We start from the raw sequence: 15,028 nt of genomic DNA, 5'->3' as shown, positions 1-15,028 counted from the left end.
GTATTTGTATGTATTTATGTGAAGTTGTCTACAAAGACCTTTATAAGTATTGAGTAACAAAATGGCTCAAATCCAACACCTTAATTCTAGCATCAATTTAATTTATTTATTTATTAATCAAGCAAATGAAACTATTATTTTTTTAATTTAAAGATATATTTTATTTAATCTCCAAAATAAATCATACAAATACTCAGAAGACAAGTAAGCAACTGGTCCTTTCTGAATGACAAAACCTATCCTCCTAAACACATGTTTTTGTCAGAACGAGTTGTTATCACATTGTTGTTCAATCCTTTCTGCAACACAAGGTCCATCCATCCCTTCGCAGGAAGATGACGGAAAACTTAAAGGTTCATGAATAACTGCATTGACAGCATTAACCATTTCCAGTGAAGAAGAGAATCCGTCCTTCTCGCGGTAGAAGAGATGAGTTACTCTGAAAGTCTTCCAAAATAAATCTTTGCAACCTTTAGGCACAATACTTCCCTTTGTATTCAACACTAAACCTAGAAGCTCTCTTCTGTTGCGATCAATGATACCCTTTACCTCTCTCACAGCTTCTTGCTCATTGATAGCTTCAGGACTATGAATCTTGCACAATAACACGCTGTTCAGTTTCCCTTCCTCGCCTTCTCTCTGCAACATACTTCAAAGTTAAAAGAAGATCAAGGCTAACGACATTAGACATACGAGTCCAAGTATATATACCTTAAAGCTCTGGATATCATTGAGAAGTCGGCAACAAATGTTCATGTGCTTGAAAAGTTTGTTGTACTCCGGGCTTGTTATAACTTTTTTGGAAAGCGTAGGCTCCAGAAAGTATTGTGTTATAAGGACAACGGGTCCTAATGCGAATGAGATGCAGGCATTCTCCATATATTCCTCCATCTTGGGTGCTGACTTGTCTCTTGCCCACTCATATTCTTTCATCATAGATTTAAGCAAATTAAGCCACTGTGAGTGTATGTATAGAATAGTTATTAATTGTGAAATCTGTACATTTATGTCTGACTTGTTCCTAAAATCAAATGTACTTTCACAATCTTGAAATTGAGGAAATTATTTCAAGATATGGAATCTCACTATATCAATTAGATGGCTTCTGACACTACGGCCTTGTCGTGTGAATGCGATGTCTCCAAGGTCATTAACTGTCTTGTGAAGAGCTTGAAAAATAATTTCAACTTCCTCAGAGCAATAATTGGTAGCTGTGTTGCATTCCCATCTGTGGCAAGCAGGAATTCTCATAGTTATCATTGAAGGCATTACAAGAAACAAAATAAGAATTCAATCGCAAAACAAAACATTATTACAAGCAAAAAATAGAACGAGAAAAGGAAAAACAGGACATACTTCTCTACCAAGTTGATAAGGTTTACTAGTTCTTCTCTACTTCCTTTAACATCGAAGAAATCATCAACCACAGTGGAAAGAAATGAATTTTTTGTCCATGACATGCGGGCATCAGATAGTTCAGGAGGAAAAACGATTCCAGCTACGGAAAAATACAAGTACTCGAGCTTCAGCCTGGCGAATTTGAGTTTATCCAATCTATTTTCTTTTACCCACCTGCTTGAGTTAAGTTGACAGTGTTAAGACAATAGTGAGTAACATGACTTTAGTTCCAAGTAGATATTGCTTACCTCTCAAGACTCGCAAGTTCTTTCTGTAGTATTTCTTGACAAAAGTTGTAGTCTTCCACTCCAAACTGTACGATATCTCTGTTATCAACATTGGAGCACCTAATACAAGGAAGTCGGTTAACACAACAATTAACATACTGTGCTATAAATATGACAAAAAAAAAACATATCTTGAAGAAAAGTAAGGCTACCTATATGACGCTTTCAGGATGCGAAGACTATCCAAATTGTAGTACTCGATATTTCTCCTGTTTTCTAGACGTTCTATATTGGCATCATAAGTGAACTTGAGAGCATTAACAACCTGTCATTGCACGCAATAACAATATCAAATTTTAGTTATGTCTTACTTTGATTCTCTTCTGACTGAGATGACTCCCGATGACAAAGGAAGTTTAAGTATTGTACTCATATAGTCATATGGGTGAATACCTCTTTCTGGCAATTGTCATCATGTATCATGTCATTTGATAGATTCTGTTTTAATAAGTGACTTGTCCACGAATTTAGTGTCTCCAGAACCGGTTCATTTGGTGATATCATGATCTGCGATGTTTTGTATAACTCCAAAAGAGTACGTATACCTTTGAGATCCCCACCAGCAGAAGTGAAGAAATCTATTTCTTCGTTGAATTCGGCTAATGTGTCTACACCACATATTGATATATTTAACTTCCATCATTGGAATTAATATAGCTATACCATTAAATATAATATAGATCGCCTCACCGGAAGAAACTGCATAGCCATTTATCCGTAAGAGCCGAAAAGCCAAAGCACAGGTCTCTATGTCTAAGAATATCTCATCATCCCTCTGCAGCCAATACCTAGTCATAGGCCAAGATCAATGATATCAGAATTCAGAATAACTATCTGTTATGTGGGTTACTATTTCCTTGCAAGATTAAGTGCATGCACATTCCTATGGTTCTAATACCCTGCATACACAGCAAACTTTTTGAAAGCTCTTTGACTACAAGACATTGGGTTGAGGCACCATTTAAAATCAACAAGCACGCATTGAAATAAAAATGCATTAATTCAGTAGGTACCGATATGTTTCGTCCAATACACTTCTGATTTCATTCCTAAAATGTCTCCCAATTCCCATTCTCTCAAGACGGTCAACCATAGAGAGATGGATATACACATCCACTGGATAACTGGTGGGAACTGTAAAGACAATTGTAGAGTAGTAGAATCTAGATCTTCAACTATTAACAGTGAGAAAATAAAGATTCATATAAACATCGTTAGTTACCGGCATTGGCGAACGTTTTTAAGAGTAAGCTAAGTATTCCAAAACAAGATCCTGATTTTGAATAAAAGTGGCAGCAGTGGTTGATGGGGAATTGAACATAGACCCATTTTTCCTCTGCCATTTCATGACCTCCTTCCAATCACATAGTTTAGTTAGTCCTTCAGATGTGTATGCTAGATAAGCTTTACTTCCCTTGGAATTGATTTTGGAGACTCTGAACAAAGATGTCAAACACTGTTACAAGTAGAAATAGAGAACAACTCCAACTAAAGAATAAGAACATGCATACCTTTCAAACTCCAAATCCCGTTTGTGAAGCATTGCTTCAACAAATTTTGGACTGAATGGAAGGTTTAAGTCCAAATCTTTGGCATATTCAATCATACCAGGAAATATGATATCAAACCCGATTGGGGAGGTATGCTTCTTGTCCATGATTAGCCCAAAATTTAGTTCCATAAACTCTAAACCTATACAGAGATCGAATATCGCAACAATATTATTAGCTTGATTGATCACAACTAAAACCAAAAATGGAGACCCATTGGACCTGACATGAAATTATGAAAATACCTTTTCTCACATGTTCATCGCCAGTCTCCCATCGTCGCAGTGCAAGGACACATGCCAATGTGGACAACATAGATTCTTTAATCAGTAAGTGATGGTGATGAGGAAGTGTCCATGAACCATCACGTACTTGATTCTCCAGTAACCAATTTAAGCACTCAGGAAAACAGGGTTGTTGTGATGAATCTGGAGAAGGGACCATGGCAACCCAAGCGGTATCATAGGAAGAAACTGAAAGCTCAATCTTATTGAACATCTCTCTGATTTTTTCTTTTGGACCTTGAGCACACTGAGACATGATGTTTACATGATATAATTATCCAGACAAAACGAAAAATAATTCCTTCTTCAAGATAGTAACTGGGGAACTGGAGAAATTGCTTACATTGATAGCATTTTCAGCTCTTCTCACCACATGTAATCTACGAAACGCGTCACCGTCTGTAGAAATAAAACATACTTCCGTTTATTGTAAAAATGTGTGCTATATCGACTAAATATAATCAAAATCAGCGATGAAATACTGAAACAGAAGCTTGAAAAAAGAAAAAATAAATACCTAACAACTAAGAAAATAACTAGAATATGAGAGGAGGAGGAGGAACAGATAAAACACATACACAACTCAAATGACTCTGTCACAACTGAACAGATAAAAGAAAAAGATCAGCATCCTCAACTGGAATAAAGAAGCATTTACCGTGTCGAGATGAAATCATCCGAGTTTTGGGTCTTGAGAGAAACATGAGATTGCTGCTGAAGAAGCACAACAACACGACTGGATTGCAAATTTGCAAGTGGTAAACTGAGAGTAAAGGAGGGAAAGGGAAATTAGAAGTTAAAAAAATATGTTGCAGACTACAAATTCTATTTGATCTCCCCTCCAAATAGAGCGTCCAGACGTCCACATCACAAGATGGTGAGCCAGCATAGCATAAAAGCCAAACTAGAAATTGGGCTCTAGACACTATTCCTCTTTGTATGCATCTACTCCAACTTTAGTTACACGTAAGTATTGGGCTTGTTAACTGTTTAAGAAAATTTCTTATTTCTCTATTTTACCTTTTTGTTTTTTCTAACGGCCCAGCTTTCCCAACGAAAAACACAATAACTATAACCTAAATGCAACTTTTCCCCTCCCAAAATAAATTGAAACGAAAATTTCAAATTTGGCAGTTCATTTTTTAATTTGATTGATGGAGTTTCATAAAAATTCATCTTTTTTTTTATATTAATTAATTCGTTATTTTTCAATGTGTGGGGCCAAAATATTGTTTATACCATAAAAAAATAAAAATAAAAATCAAATCCATAAGAAAAACAACTTCTATTTAAAAGTTTATTTTTTTGGCCAATAAAACAATAAAACTTCAGTACCCAAACAAATTAAAGAAAAAAATGAGAAAAAAAAATGTTATGACAAACAAACTAAATGATTGTTCTATTATTGAAAAATGCTAAACATGATGACTATCATGTCCAAAATCATGGGATACAATTTTTGTCACTTGTCTAAATATTGAAGAATGCTAAACATGGTGACCGATTATCATGTCTAAATGTTGAAAAGTAAAAAATGTGAGATTTTTTTTTTCTTATGGAGTCAAGAATATTAATGAAAAAGAGGGTGGAGGAAGAGGGAAAATAAGACCCCTAATAAAAAAGCATAATAATGTACTCTTTTTGTTTCCTATTTATTGTTGTTTAATTTTTGGTATAATCCCTAAAATCTTGCAAATAAAACTCACCTTATCGGCTTATTTGGTTTCCTTTTAAAGCTAAATCTCTCATTAACTATGGTTAATATGTATGGACACATGGTAGTACACTATTTAGGACCACATGCCCACATACTAAATTTTTCATGTTGTACATAGATGAATTTAAAAGCGCGATTCCATATTGGACGCGAACACAAAAAGCTTGCGAACTCAATCCTTATTGCCTATAAAAAATGATGTGGCGAGAAACCAAAAATAAAGTAAGTTCATCATTAATATGAGCTAACCAATCATAAATATCATCTAAATCTTTTGAAAAGTGGGTAATATTTCCAATACTTCTTTTGGAGAAGATTATATTTGATTTCCATGTAGAATTAATCTTTTTTTTAACTAATTCTTTAACGGGGTTATGGAAAGAGTGATCTTGGTCACACCTAAGAATCCAATAACATACCCCAACTTAAAAATAAATAAATAAAAATAAAAATAGTTTTATCTTTTATTATATTTTTTAGGAACACCCGATGACAAAATGAATCACGTTATTTCTCAACTTCTATGTTTTAAGAAGATCCAACACCAAATTTGACCTCCATTCCACCAAATCCAACGACCCATGAACTCTGTTCTCCTTACCCATACTATCAAATTTGCTCATATAATTATGTGTAATAAAATTAAAAGTAGAGTGCTAATTAGACACCCATAGCTTCAAAATATGGGCAAATTTAATTATTTCACTGTAAACTCTAAAATATGCCCATGTGCCTAATAGCTTTTTAGTTTCCCTACAATATATTGTGTTTCTCTCAGTTGATTTTTGAATGTTTGATTCAATCATTAAATTGGGTTTTCCAAATTTTTAGCAATTAGTATCTAAATTGATATTATATCATCCAATCTTTAATAGTGGGTTCTTTAACAAAATAGGGAATTATAAAATAAATCTCGTGTGATGGATATTCAAATGATCTGGTGTGTGAGAAATCAATATGAAGAAGATAAACTAATCAATTAGGGTATTTTCTATCTTTATTTTTCAATTTTTTTTTTCTATTGGACACACCCCAAGTAATTTGGGAGATGTTTATTAAAATAAGGTAGTTATTGGGGTATACTTGTAATTAAGTTAGTTATTGGGGTATGCTATTCTTTCTTCGGGTGTACATGTGACCAAGATCACTCTTTCTGTAACTCAACCAATTCTCTTTATAGAAGTTAGATTAGATTAGATTATGTATTATCCAATGGTGGAAATTTTGTGTTGTTTCATGTTTGGTAAGTATTTGGAAAGAAAGGAACAAGGTCCACTTCGATGGTAAGAAGCCAAAGCTCTGGAACTGCAAACACCATGTGCGATTACAAATCAAGATTACGGGTAAACCATCAAGGGGTCAGTCATTGTTACAATTCTCCTTTGGAGTTTGTGATTTTGAGTTTCTAGAATGTTGTTGTAAGGCACCACAAGTTAAACAATGTACTTGGATCCCACCCAAGCCGGATATTGTTAAACTTAATTAATACTGACGGTGCGTCAATGGGAAATCTTGAACCTTCAGGGATTGTAACCTCTTTTAGAGGAAACATGAGTCAATTTTTGCATACACTCAACATGAACATCGATAACAAAGATAACTTCATAGCAAAGTGTATGACTATTCTTGTAGGTGTTGAGACAACACTTAGCAAAGGTTGGAAGAATTTGTGGATTGAAACCAACTCTGAAGCAGTAGTGAAGGCATTTGAAACTGGAATTGTTCCATGGAGGTTACAACCTAGGTGGTTAACATGTACAGAGAGCTTACATAGGTTGAAAATTTCAACAATTTGGAGGGAATGAAACTTCACAACGGATTTGCTTGCTAAAAGAGGTGTCACTTTAATTGACAATGAAGTTTACACCATTGATGGTAGGCCTAGTTGGCTGTAGAAATGGGAGTCTCCTTTCCAAAAAAATTACATATTTTTGTGAGGATATAGTGTACCATACTTGTTCGTGGTGACAGTTATGAAATGTAGCGCATGAAATTGGGGTCAGCATGTTGTCAACCCTATACAACACTTTGTACAAAATAAAAAATAAAGTGTGTCCCTTGCAAGGACTAAAATATCGTCGATATATTCGATATGTATCGTTTTTTTAGTACACCGACATCGATATTTTCGACATATATCCATTGAATATTGAACCCTTTTTTTTCGATATATATCGAAATTTCTGATATAAAATTTTATATCGCCGATGTAATCGATATTTACGATATATATTGTTTGATTTTTTGACCATTTTTTAATATAAATCCGATATTTCCAATATATTTCCGATATTATATTTCCAATATATTTGATATTTCCGATATTTTAAATAGTTTGGACTGGTCACAAAAAAAAATAGATATATCTGACATATATCGGTTTTTGAATACACCGATATATTCACCGATATCGATATTTTGGTCCTTGGTCCCTTGCATACCGCAACAAGCCTAGTAGAGTCGCCTACTCCCTCAGTCCCTCTCTTAGGCTGAGTCCAATGGCTCCCTATCCCTTTAAAAGTAGTGTTAAAGTCAATAAAATAGAGCTAAAGTCAACATATTTTACTCTATCATTATTTTTTACATGTATATATCTGAAAGGATTTACTTTCATCTACATTTTTCTTCTACATATAGAGAGTAAAATAGAGATAGTAAAATAGAGATAGAGAGTAGAATCCTTTGTATATATACATAGGAAATTAATGATAGAGAGTAAAATCTGTTACTTTAGATCTACTTTTAAAGGGATAGGGAGCCATTGGACTCAGCCTTACTGCTTACGAAGGCGTTGCATCACTGAATCACTTCACAGTTTATTTTTTAGTCCTTTTTTTTTAAAGTCTAGTCAAGAGATTTTTAAAACATATATTTGATAAAAAACAGAGAGAAAGAAAAAACAGATTAGACAAATTTGGTCGGACACGACAAAAGTCGGTGACATTTTGAACTTTGAAAACCACAAGGTTAAAAGAAACTCTCCCCGTCATAAGGAACCCAGAAATTAGGTGCAACTCTAAACCAGATATTATGATATCAAAATAAATATGGACAACATCAATATTTTCGATTTAAAAATAAGAACCGTGTAAGTTTGAAATTTATCAACGACTTGGGATGTGGATCCAAAACTGACGTCCACCGACAAAGGATTAATGAACACATGGCAGAGTTGAGCGGGTAAAGTCTAACCAGTGAGGAATTCAATTCTAATCCCATACCTTGAATTAACAACTCACATACACTTGCATGCACCTTATATTGACTTCAATCACTTGCACTGAATTGTACTTACAACGCTTAGACTCTTGAAGCAGAGATCGGAGACTTTGGTTTTGAATAATGAGTAAAATTGGGGATTTCATGCAATCATGCATCCTCCTTTGATTTTACTACGGATGTATCTCACTGAATATGGCTGACTAGTGTTACAATTCTCATGCCTACGGCTGCTGATTATATTGACTTGGCGTCCTTAAGTGTGATGAGTAGTAACCACGCTAAGGACTTTGACCATGGGGATTGCTAGATTTTGTTTCGGTAGGTCATTTTACACTTTTACAGTGAACTGTGAAACGCTAAACACATGCTGCCATATCGCTGAACCCTTCACCCCTGGGGCCCTGGGTACTCATAAAGTCATAAATAAATAAATCCAAAATGGACGTCGCTTAGTGGTCTGACGCAATATTATCCATTTTGCATTCAGATTTAAAAAAAAACATAATTCGGTGCAAATAAAATGAATGTTGGGGTGGAAATAAATCAAATAATGGTGGAGAATCCATCTTGTATTGTAAATGCAAAGTAGAACGAATGGCATTCCTAAGGTGAAACACTTGCAATCATGTATTTGCATTAGGGGTGACTTCGGATCGGATTAACCTCTTTCGGAATTTTTCCGAATTTTTTTTCGGAACCTAATATGCTAGCCAAATCCGATCTAATTTTTTTTCAGATTCAAAATATATTTCCAATTTCGAAACTTTCGGAAATTTTAGAATAACTCGAAAATTTCAGAATACTTAGTAAATTTTCAAAGATCTCTTTACTTTCAATTATTTTTGGAATATCATACGCCGATGTTCATTGTAGGAAGAGAAAACCATGTCCACAACACCAATGTACCAACATCAATACGCACTTGTTTACTGAGAAAACCCATTTTCATTCAAACAAGTGATCCAAGAAAAAATGAGAAAAAGAGCTTGCAGCCACCAACAGCAAGCATTGCATTTTGTTGAGGTTTGGGTATTTGTAATATTTCAATCTTTTTTCGTGAGTGGAAATTGAAGCGTGAAGTGTCTGCATGAATAATGAATTCTGGTCTTGGACTCTAAGTAGCTTTACATAACATTTTATCTATTGGAATTTGGCTTCTGGATTGGTATGGAAGTCATTGTATGACTCAATGACATTTTTTTTCATATCATTGTTATTATGGCAGATGGTCTAATGACAGTGGAGTGGTCCAATTCAAGTGGAGAAATAGCAGCTAGGTTATATTTTTGTTTTGTTTTTGAAAGTAAAAAACTAGAAAATGAGTGAACGGTCAAAATCTGGTCGAGATCTAATCAAGTGGATAGTGAGAGAAATACATATTTTCGGAATAAATTGGCAATAATATCGGAAATTTCGGATTGGCTATATATCGGAACTTTCGGATCGGATCGGTTTCTAGAGTTATATCCGAATCCGATCCAATTTTTTTTCGGAATTTTCAGAAATCGGAAAATCGGCCCATGAAAACTACACCCAGAGCCAGACCAATTTTGGGTCGGATTTCGAAAAAATCAGAAATTCGACAAAAAGAGACACCCCTAATTTGCATATATTTATGTATTTGTCACTGTTATTTTATTTTCCAAAACCATAACAAAGTGGAGGGGGGTCATATTTTTTCCACAAAACTGTCACAATATATACCTTGATGAAAAGCCTTTTAGCTACTAAAAATGTGATAAATACTTTCAAAACTGTCACAATATAACATAATATTTGTGATGGTTTAGGAAGAATTGTGATATGATGTCTAGAACAGTCACATAAAAGTGACCTTTTGCATAACAGTTTTTATAAAACTGTGATAAATTATTTATCTTTTTCAAAAAATTATATAAAAAAGTCATTCAAGAAGACTTTGAATTGCACTCAATTTGCACAACATAAACTACTAAGTACACCTAATGGAAGTTGTCTAAACAAAGATAACCCATCGTATTTCAAAATAGCATTCATACACGCTCATTCCACTTAAACATTCCAATACAAGACCTCGATAACCAATGCATTTAACCAATAAAAAATTAAAATGATACATCACAATGAATGCATTCTAACCCAGAAGGAAAATCATTCCAATCTCGCTAATATTACCCTCGACTTCCATAGGTCTCTCCTCAAAGTGCTTCGTAATATTCGTCCTGCGAGGAAGCAACATGTTGTCAACTAACAAGCTAATCAAATCCACACATAAATGAGTTTTTTTTTTAACATGAAAATTTTGAAATAAGAAACATCATATATATAGAGAAACACGGTTGTCAAGAATATATTTCACTATAGAGAAAGAAACCATAAAGACATGGATACCTTAGGCTTTTCTCAAACTTTATTAATAGATACTAACTCGATATCAAAATTTGCTTAGAATTATATAAAAATAGTAACGAGACAGCCCATTTGAAGTTAATGGCGGCGCAAATTAAGTACACAGTCAATTATTAGTTTTTTTTTTTTTTTTTTTTTTTTTTTAAGTAGAAAGCAAAACTAATTGGAAATCATTGGTAGGATGACATCTACATGCATAAATATACAACGTTGGCCTGGATATTTGTTAATATAACCTAAAAGAAAATTGCAGCCATGCATGCATACATGGGACAAGGGGGTCAAGATACTCAATAACGAAAGTCTCTAAAAGTCGTTGTTTAGAGCTTTAGGTTGACACTTAACACAGGGTCAAATAATTTCATGGGCAACAAAATAGCAGAAATTACAATTGGTGAGGGAACAATGTACCTTTCTCTCAAATTAAGTAAAACTTCCAAAAGAGGCACAGGTGTATGTCGAGCTACCAATGGATAAATTGTAGCATCAATGTATGATATCTGCTATTACCATTTAATACCACCTCCATACACAGAACTAAGATCCCATCGAAGAAGTTGGTGCAGAAAATCAGAATGATTGGTGGGTGCATTATCTAGAGCGCCACCAATCTTAAATCCTATTAATATATCTTATGTGGCTGAAGCCACAGGGAGCTTTAACCCCACTGGACATGTATGCTCATTACAGATTGCAGGGAAACCATCATAAACAAAGATTGTTTTCTCTCACTTGAAAAGTAGCAATTTAGATAGTAAAGTTTCATAGAGCATAAGATGATCTTTAACAAAGAGTTTACCTGGCTCGACATATACCCATGACCAAGTACTCGAGAAAAGTTGAAGATGTGGCTTGTTTCAATAGTTACATTAATATCCATCCAAGAACTCTAATTAACTTTTCATAAACCACCTGAAGAGATCAGACAATATAAATTCATTAAAATACTTTTCCTATAATAAAATCTGAAAAACCAAGCATAATTATAAGGCTAATGACATTTAATGAGTGTAGTTTTGTCAGACCCTAAATGTGCGTTTTTATTCCCTTACATTACTGCATTATAACCATTCTTACACATAATAAACAGACAACTCATAGCTTTTACTTTCATTTGCAGTAGATTATAGCCCATTTCAAACTACTTATTGTAAAAGATGCACTTTAATGCAAAAATGAGCTCTATTAACGTTGCTTAGGAAGACTCAAGCTTATATGAGAAAGTGCTGAAAATTTAAGGTCAAAGTCAACGGTCAAGGGCTCAAACCCAAGAGTCTAAAGATTCTGTCCTTAGCTCAAAAGATTGAAGATCATGTCCTTATCTCAAAAGTGATCTTAGCTTGCTCTTGATTGCCCTAGCTTGCATAAGAAGAAAAGAAAGCATAAAACATAAAGCAAAAAGCAAAAGGAAAAACAATCGTAAGAGGTGTCCTACATCTACAGGAGGATGTCAAATCTGTAAATATAAAAGTAGGGGTATATAAACAAAAAGTGTATAAAGAAATCATTATCCAATTCTTGGCTTGACAAACAAAGGGTTGAGATCATTACTCATGCTTTTTAGGAAATAACTAGCAGTAAAGAATAGATAGATTTATTTTATTTCTTGTTTTGCTATTTTCCATTGTTCAACTTTATACTCTCAATTCTTTACTTTAAAGTTTTTCCTTCCATTTAAATATTTGTCTTTCAATCTTGTTATCAAGCAACTTGTTTTCTATACTTCCCTTTTGTCATTTCAATCAATAGAAGCATGTTACACTCATTTGAATCAATCAAATGAGTGTGACTTGTTAACCAAGTTATTTCTTTTTCTTCCCATGTTATTTCAAGTTTTTAATTCAAAGCAACTAACTTTCGATATTTTTATCTTCCTAGCACTTTAGACAACTTGTTTTTAATCCCTTTTAGAGATTAGAAACATGAATAGGAGAAGTTTTAGATAAGTTTTTGTTTTTTGCCATCAAACCATTCTCTTCAACATAAGATTTAAGATGAACAATGATAACCCACAATATACAAAAACGTCAAATGGCGCCGCCGTCATGGATCTAAGCTTGGAAAGGAGTATGGATTCAAACACCAAAACCTAATCTCTTCTTTTCATTTTTCTTCTTTTATTTTCATTTATTTCAAGTTTTCATTTTAAATATCATGTATTAATCTTTCTTTTCATGTTTTCAATTCATTACAGGTTTGTTGAAATGGAGCTCGCCATCAGAACAAGAAGGAACACAAAAAGTACCTGATTGAAACTTGGAGCTGCTAGAGAAGATCGAGTCGCGCCTTCGCGTTGTGGACCCACAACCACGTCCTCTCCTATCCAGAACAAGATTCTGTTGGTACAATCTGTTTGTAATTACTCGTAGATTAATTATGTAGGATATGTTTAGTTAAATTGTTAGTAATTTGAAACTAGTTGGATTTTGAATGTTTAATGTTTTTTAAAAAATACAAAAAAATTAGTTTATTATCAGTATTAGATAAATAATAGTTTTAGGATAATATCATGTTTTTTTTTTTTTTTTTTTTTTTTTTGAATAATACAAAAAAATTAGGATAATATCAACTTAGATAAGGTTTAGGATAAAGTAGGATAAGGTTTAAAATAATACCAACATTTTTCCTAAAATAGAAAGTGACATGTCTTTTGGTTATAGTTTAACAACTTACCAAGTGTTAGGAATTTGATCAACTTGGACCATTTGGATGCGCGAGGCGAGTAGTGTAACAATACACTTGTACATTTCAAATCAACTTGAAGATTAAAATTTTAATCTTTGACATATTTCTTTTCATTAAACTTTTTAATTAGTTACATAGTTTAAGTAATTAATCTTTTCTTTACTTTGTGTTGAGTTAAGCCTACGAAGGCAAGGTTGTAACTTATTGGCTATGCCACCATTCCAACCCGACTTGTGGGTTTAGTTAGAAAAAAAAAAATTGTAACCGAACGTTAAAGCTCGAACGGTAGGGTTTGACAAATCAAGACAACACACACTTGGTCAAACCCCACCAACGTTGACTCCACCTTAAGCGACGTGTAAGCACAGCTTGAGAGGTAATCCCTTAACCTCCTCGAATCCCCTGTGTAAAGTGGATTTCCCGTCATTAGATAGATGACACATGCATGGGAAATAACCTAGGACTATAGATGTCCAGAATGAGACGAGGACCATCAGATCAGTTCTGTGGATAAGTGAACTCGTGCTTTGCACGAGTGTAGTGGACATGTTCCAGGCATGTGACTGACCGCCTCTAAGCGCAACAGTTCTCCAAGTCGTTAGGAACTGATATGGACAGTTCCTGAACAGAGGGAAAATGATGAGGGCGATCTTTGATGATAAGGAAGGAATTGTGAAGGCATATCTTGAAGAGTTACCTTTTAGATATAATCTTCACATACACGATGGGACATTATGATCAGCAAGGAAACCTATCTCTCATAAGATGTGGTCTAGATTCAGACTTCCATAAAGAGAGAATTCCTAATAGGAAGATAGAGTCCAAAGATGGAAGGGAACTCACAAACGGTGGAGACAGCCCTAACCCTAGGACTCTCAAAGCTCTTCCTATATAAACCAGGGAGATTTCGCTCTTAGGAACTATGCAAGATAGGGTTTGATTCTCCGAAATAAACAAGAAGATACGTAGGCAGCCGCCAAGCAGTTCAACCCTGAACTCACAATCATCTCATCCTTTCTCTACTCAGTAAAGGCTTTCGGATCACAAGGCACAGAGGAAGATCAGGGGATACTCGGAAATTCCCCTACATCTTGTGGCGCCGTCTGTGGAGACGAAAGCAGGTAAATATTCATTCCAAACGATTGATTTAGTCTAAAAACTCTTATTGTTGTAATGGCAGGAGCAAAGAAAACAAAGGGTGGCGCTACTACATGCAGCGTCGCTATCAGAGAAGAATAGCACGAGATACCTGATGAGGGTGAGAATATCGGTCACCAAGATGCGAATAATCCCCTCCAAGGACCTATGACTAGCCCCGATGGACCAGTTGTTCCCAGTGCAGGCCCCAGGAATAACGCTCAAGAGGAATGTCAAAATGGTAAGAATGCAGTCCTCACCAACCCAGAGTCTGTTCAGGCGAGCCAGGCAGTACATGCTCTAGAACAGCAAAGAAGTAACCTTGAGCAAGAATTACAGCTGCTGAGGCACTTATATCAG

The 15,028-nt window shown here is 34.6% G+C and overlaps 1 protein-coding gene across 1 annotated transcript; it reads right to left on the bottom strand.

Moving 5' to 3' along the window:
* Window positions 1-137: 137 nt before the first annotated feature.
* On the bottom strand, window positions 138-4,379 carry LOC147482670 (ent-kaurene synthase-like 1). Its single transcript, XM_086581464.1, is given in 15 exon segments — window positions 138-639; window positions 712-957; window positions 1,087-1,228; window positions 1,357-1,572; window positions 1,647-1,745; window positions 1,838-1,950; window positions 2,079-2,293; window positions 2,376-2,473; window positions 2,699-2,819; window positions 2,908-2,955; window positions 2,958-3,121; window positions 3,197-3,377; window positions 3,481-3,766; window positions 3,863-3,918; window positions 4,178-4,379. Coding segments are annotated over 15 exon segments (2,409 nt in total). The 5' UTR covers window positions 4,224-4,379; the 3' UTR covers window positions 138-261.
* Window positions 4,380-15,028: the final 10,649 nt, after the last annotated feature.

Source organism: Coptis chinensis, chromosome 8 (genome assembly GCF_015680905.1).
Source record: "Coptis chinensis isolate HL-2020 chromosome 8, ASM1568090v1, whole genome shotgun sequence".
Classification (NCBI taxonomy): Eukaryota; Viridiplantae; Streptophyta; class Magnoliopsida; order Ranunculales; family Ranunculaceae; genus Coptis; species Coptis chinensis.
Note: the sequence above shows the minus strand (reverse complement) of the source record. Positions and strands in the feature narration are given on the sequence as shown.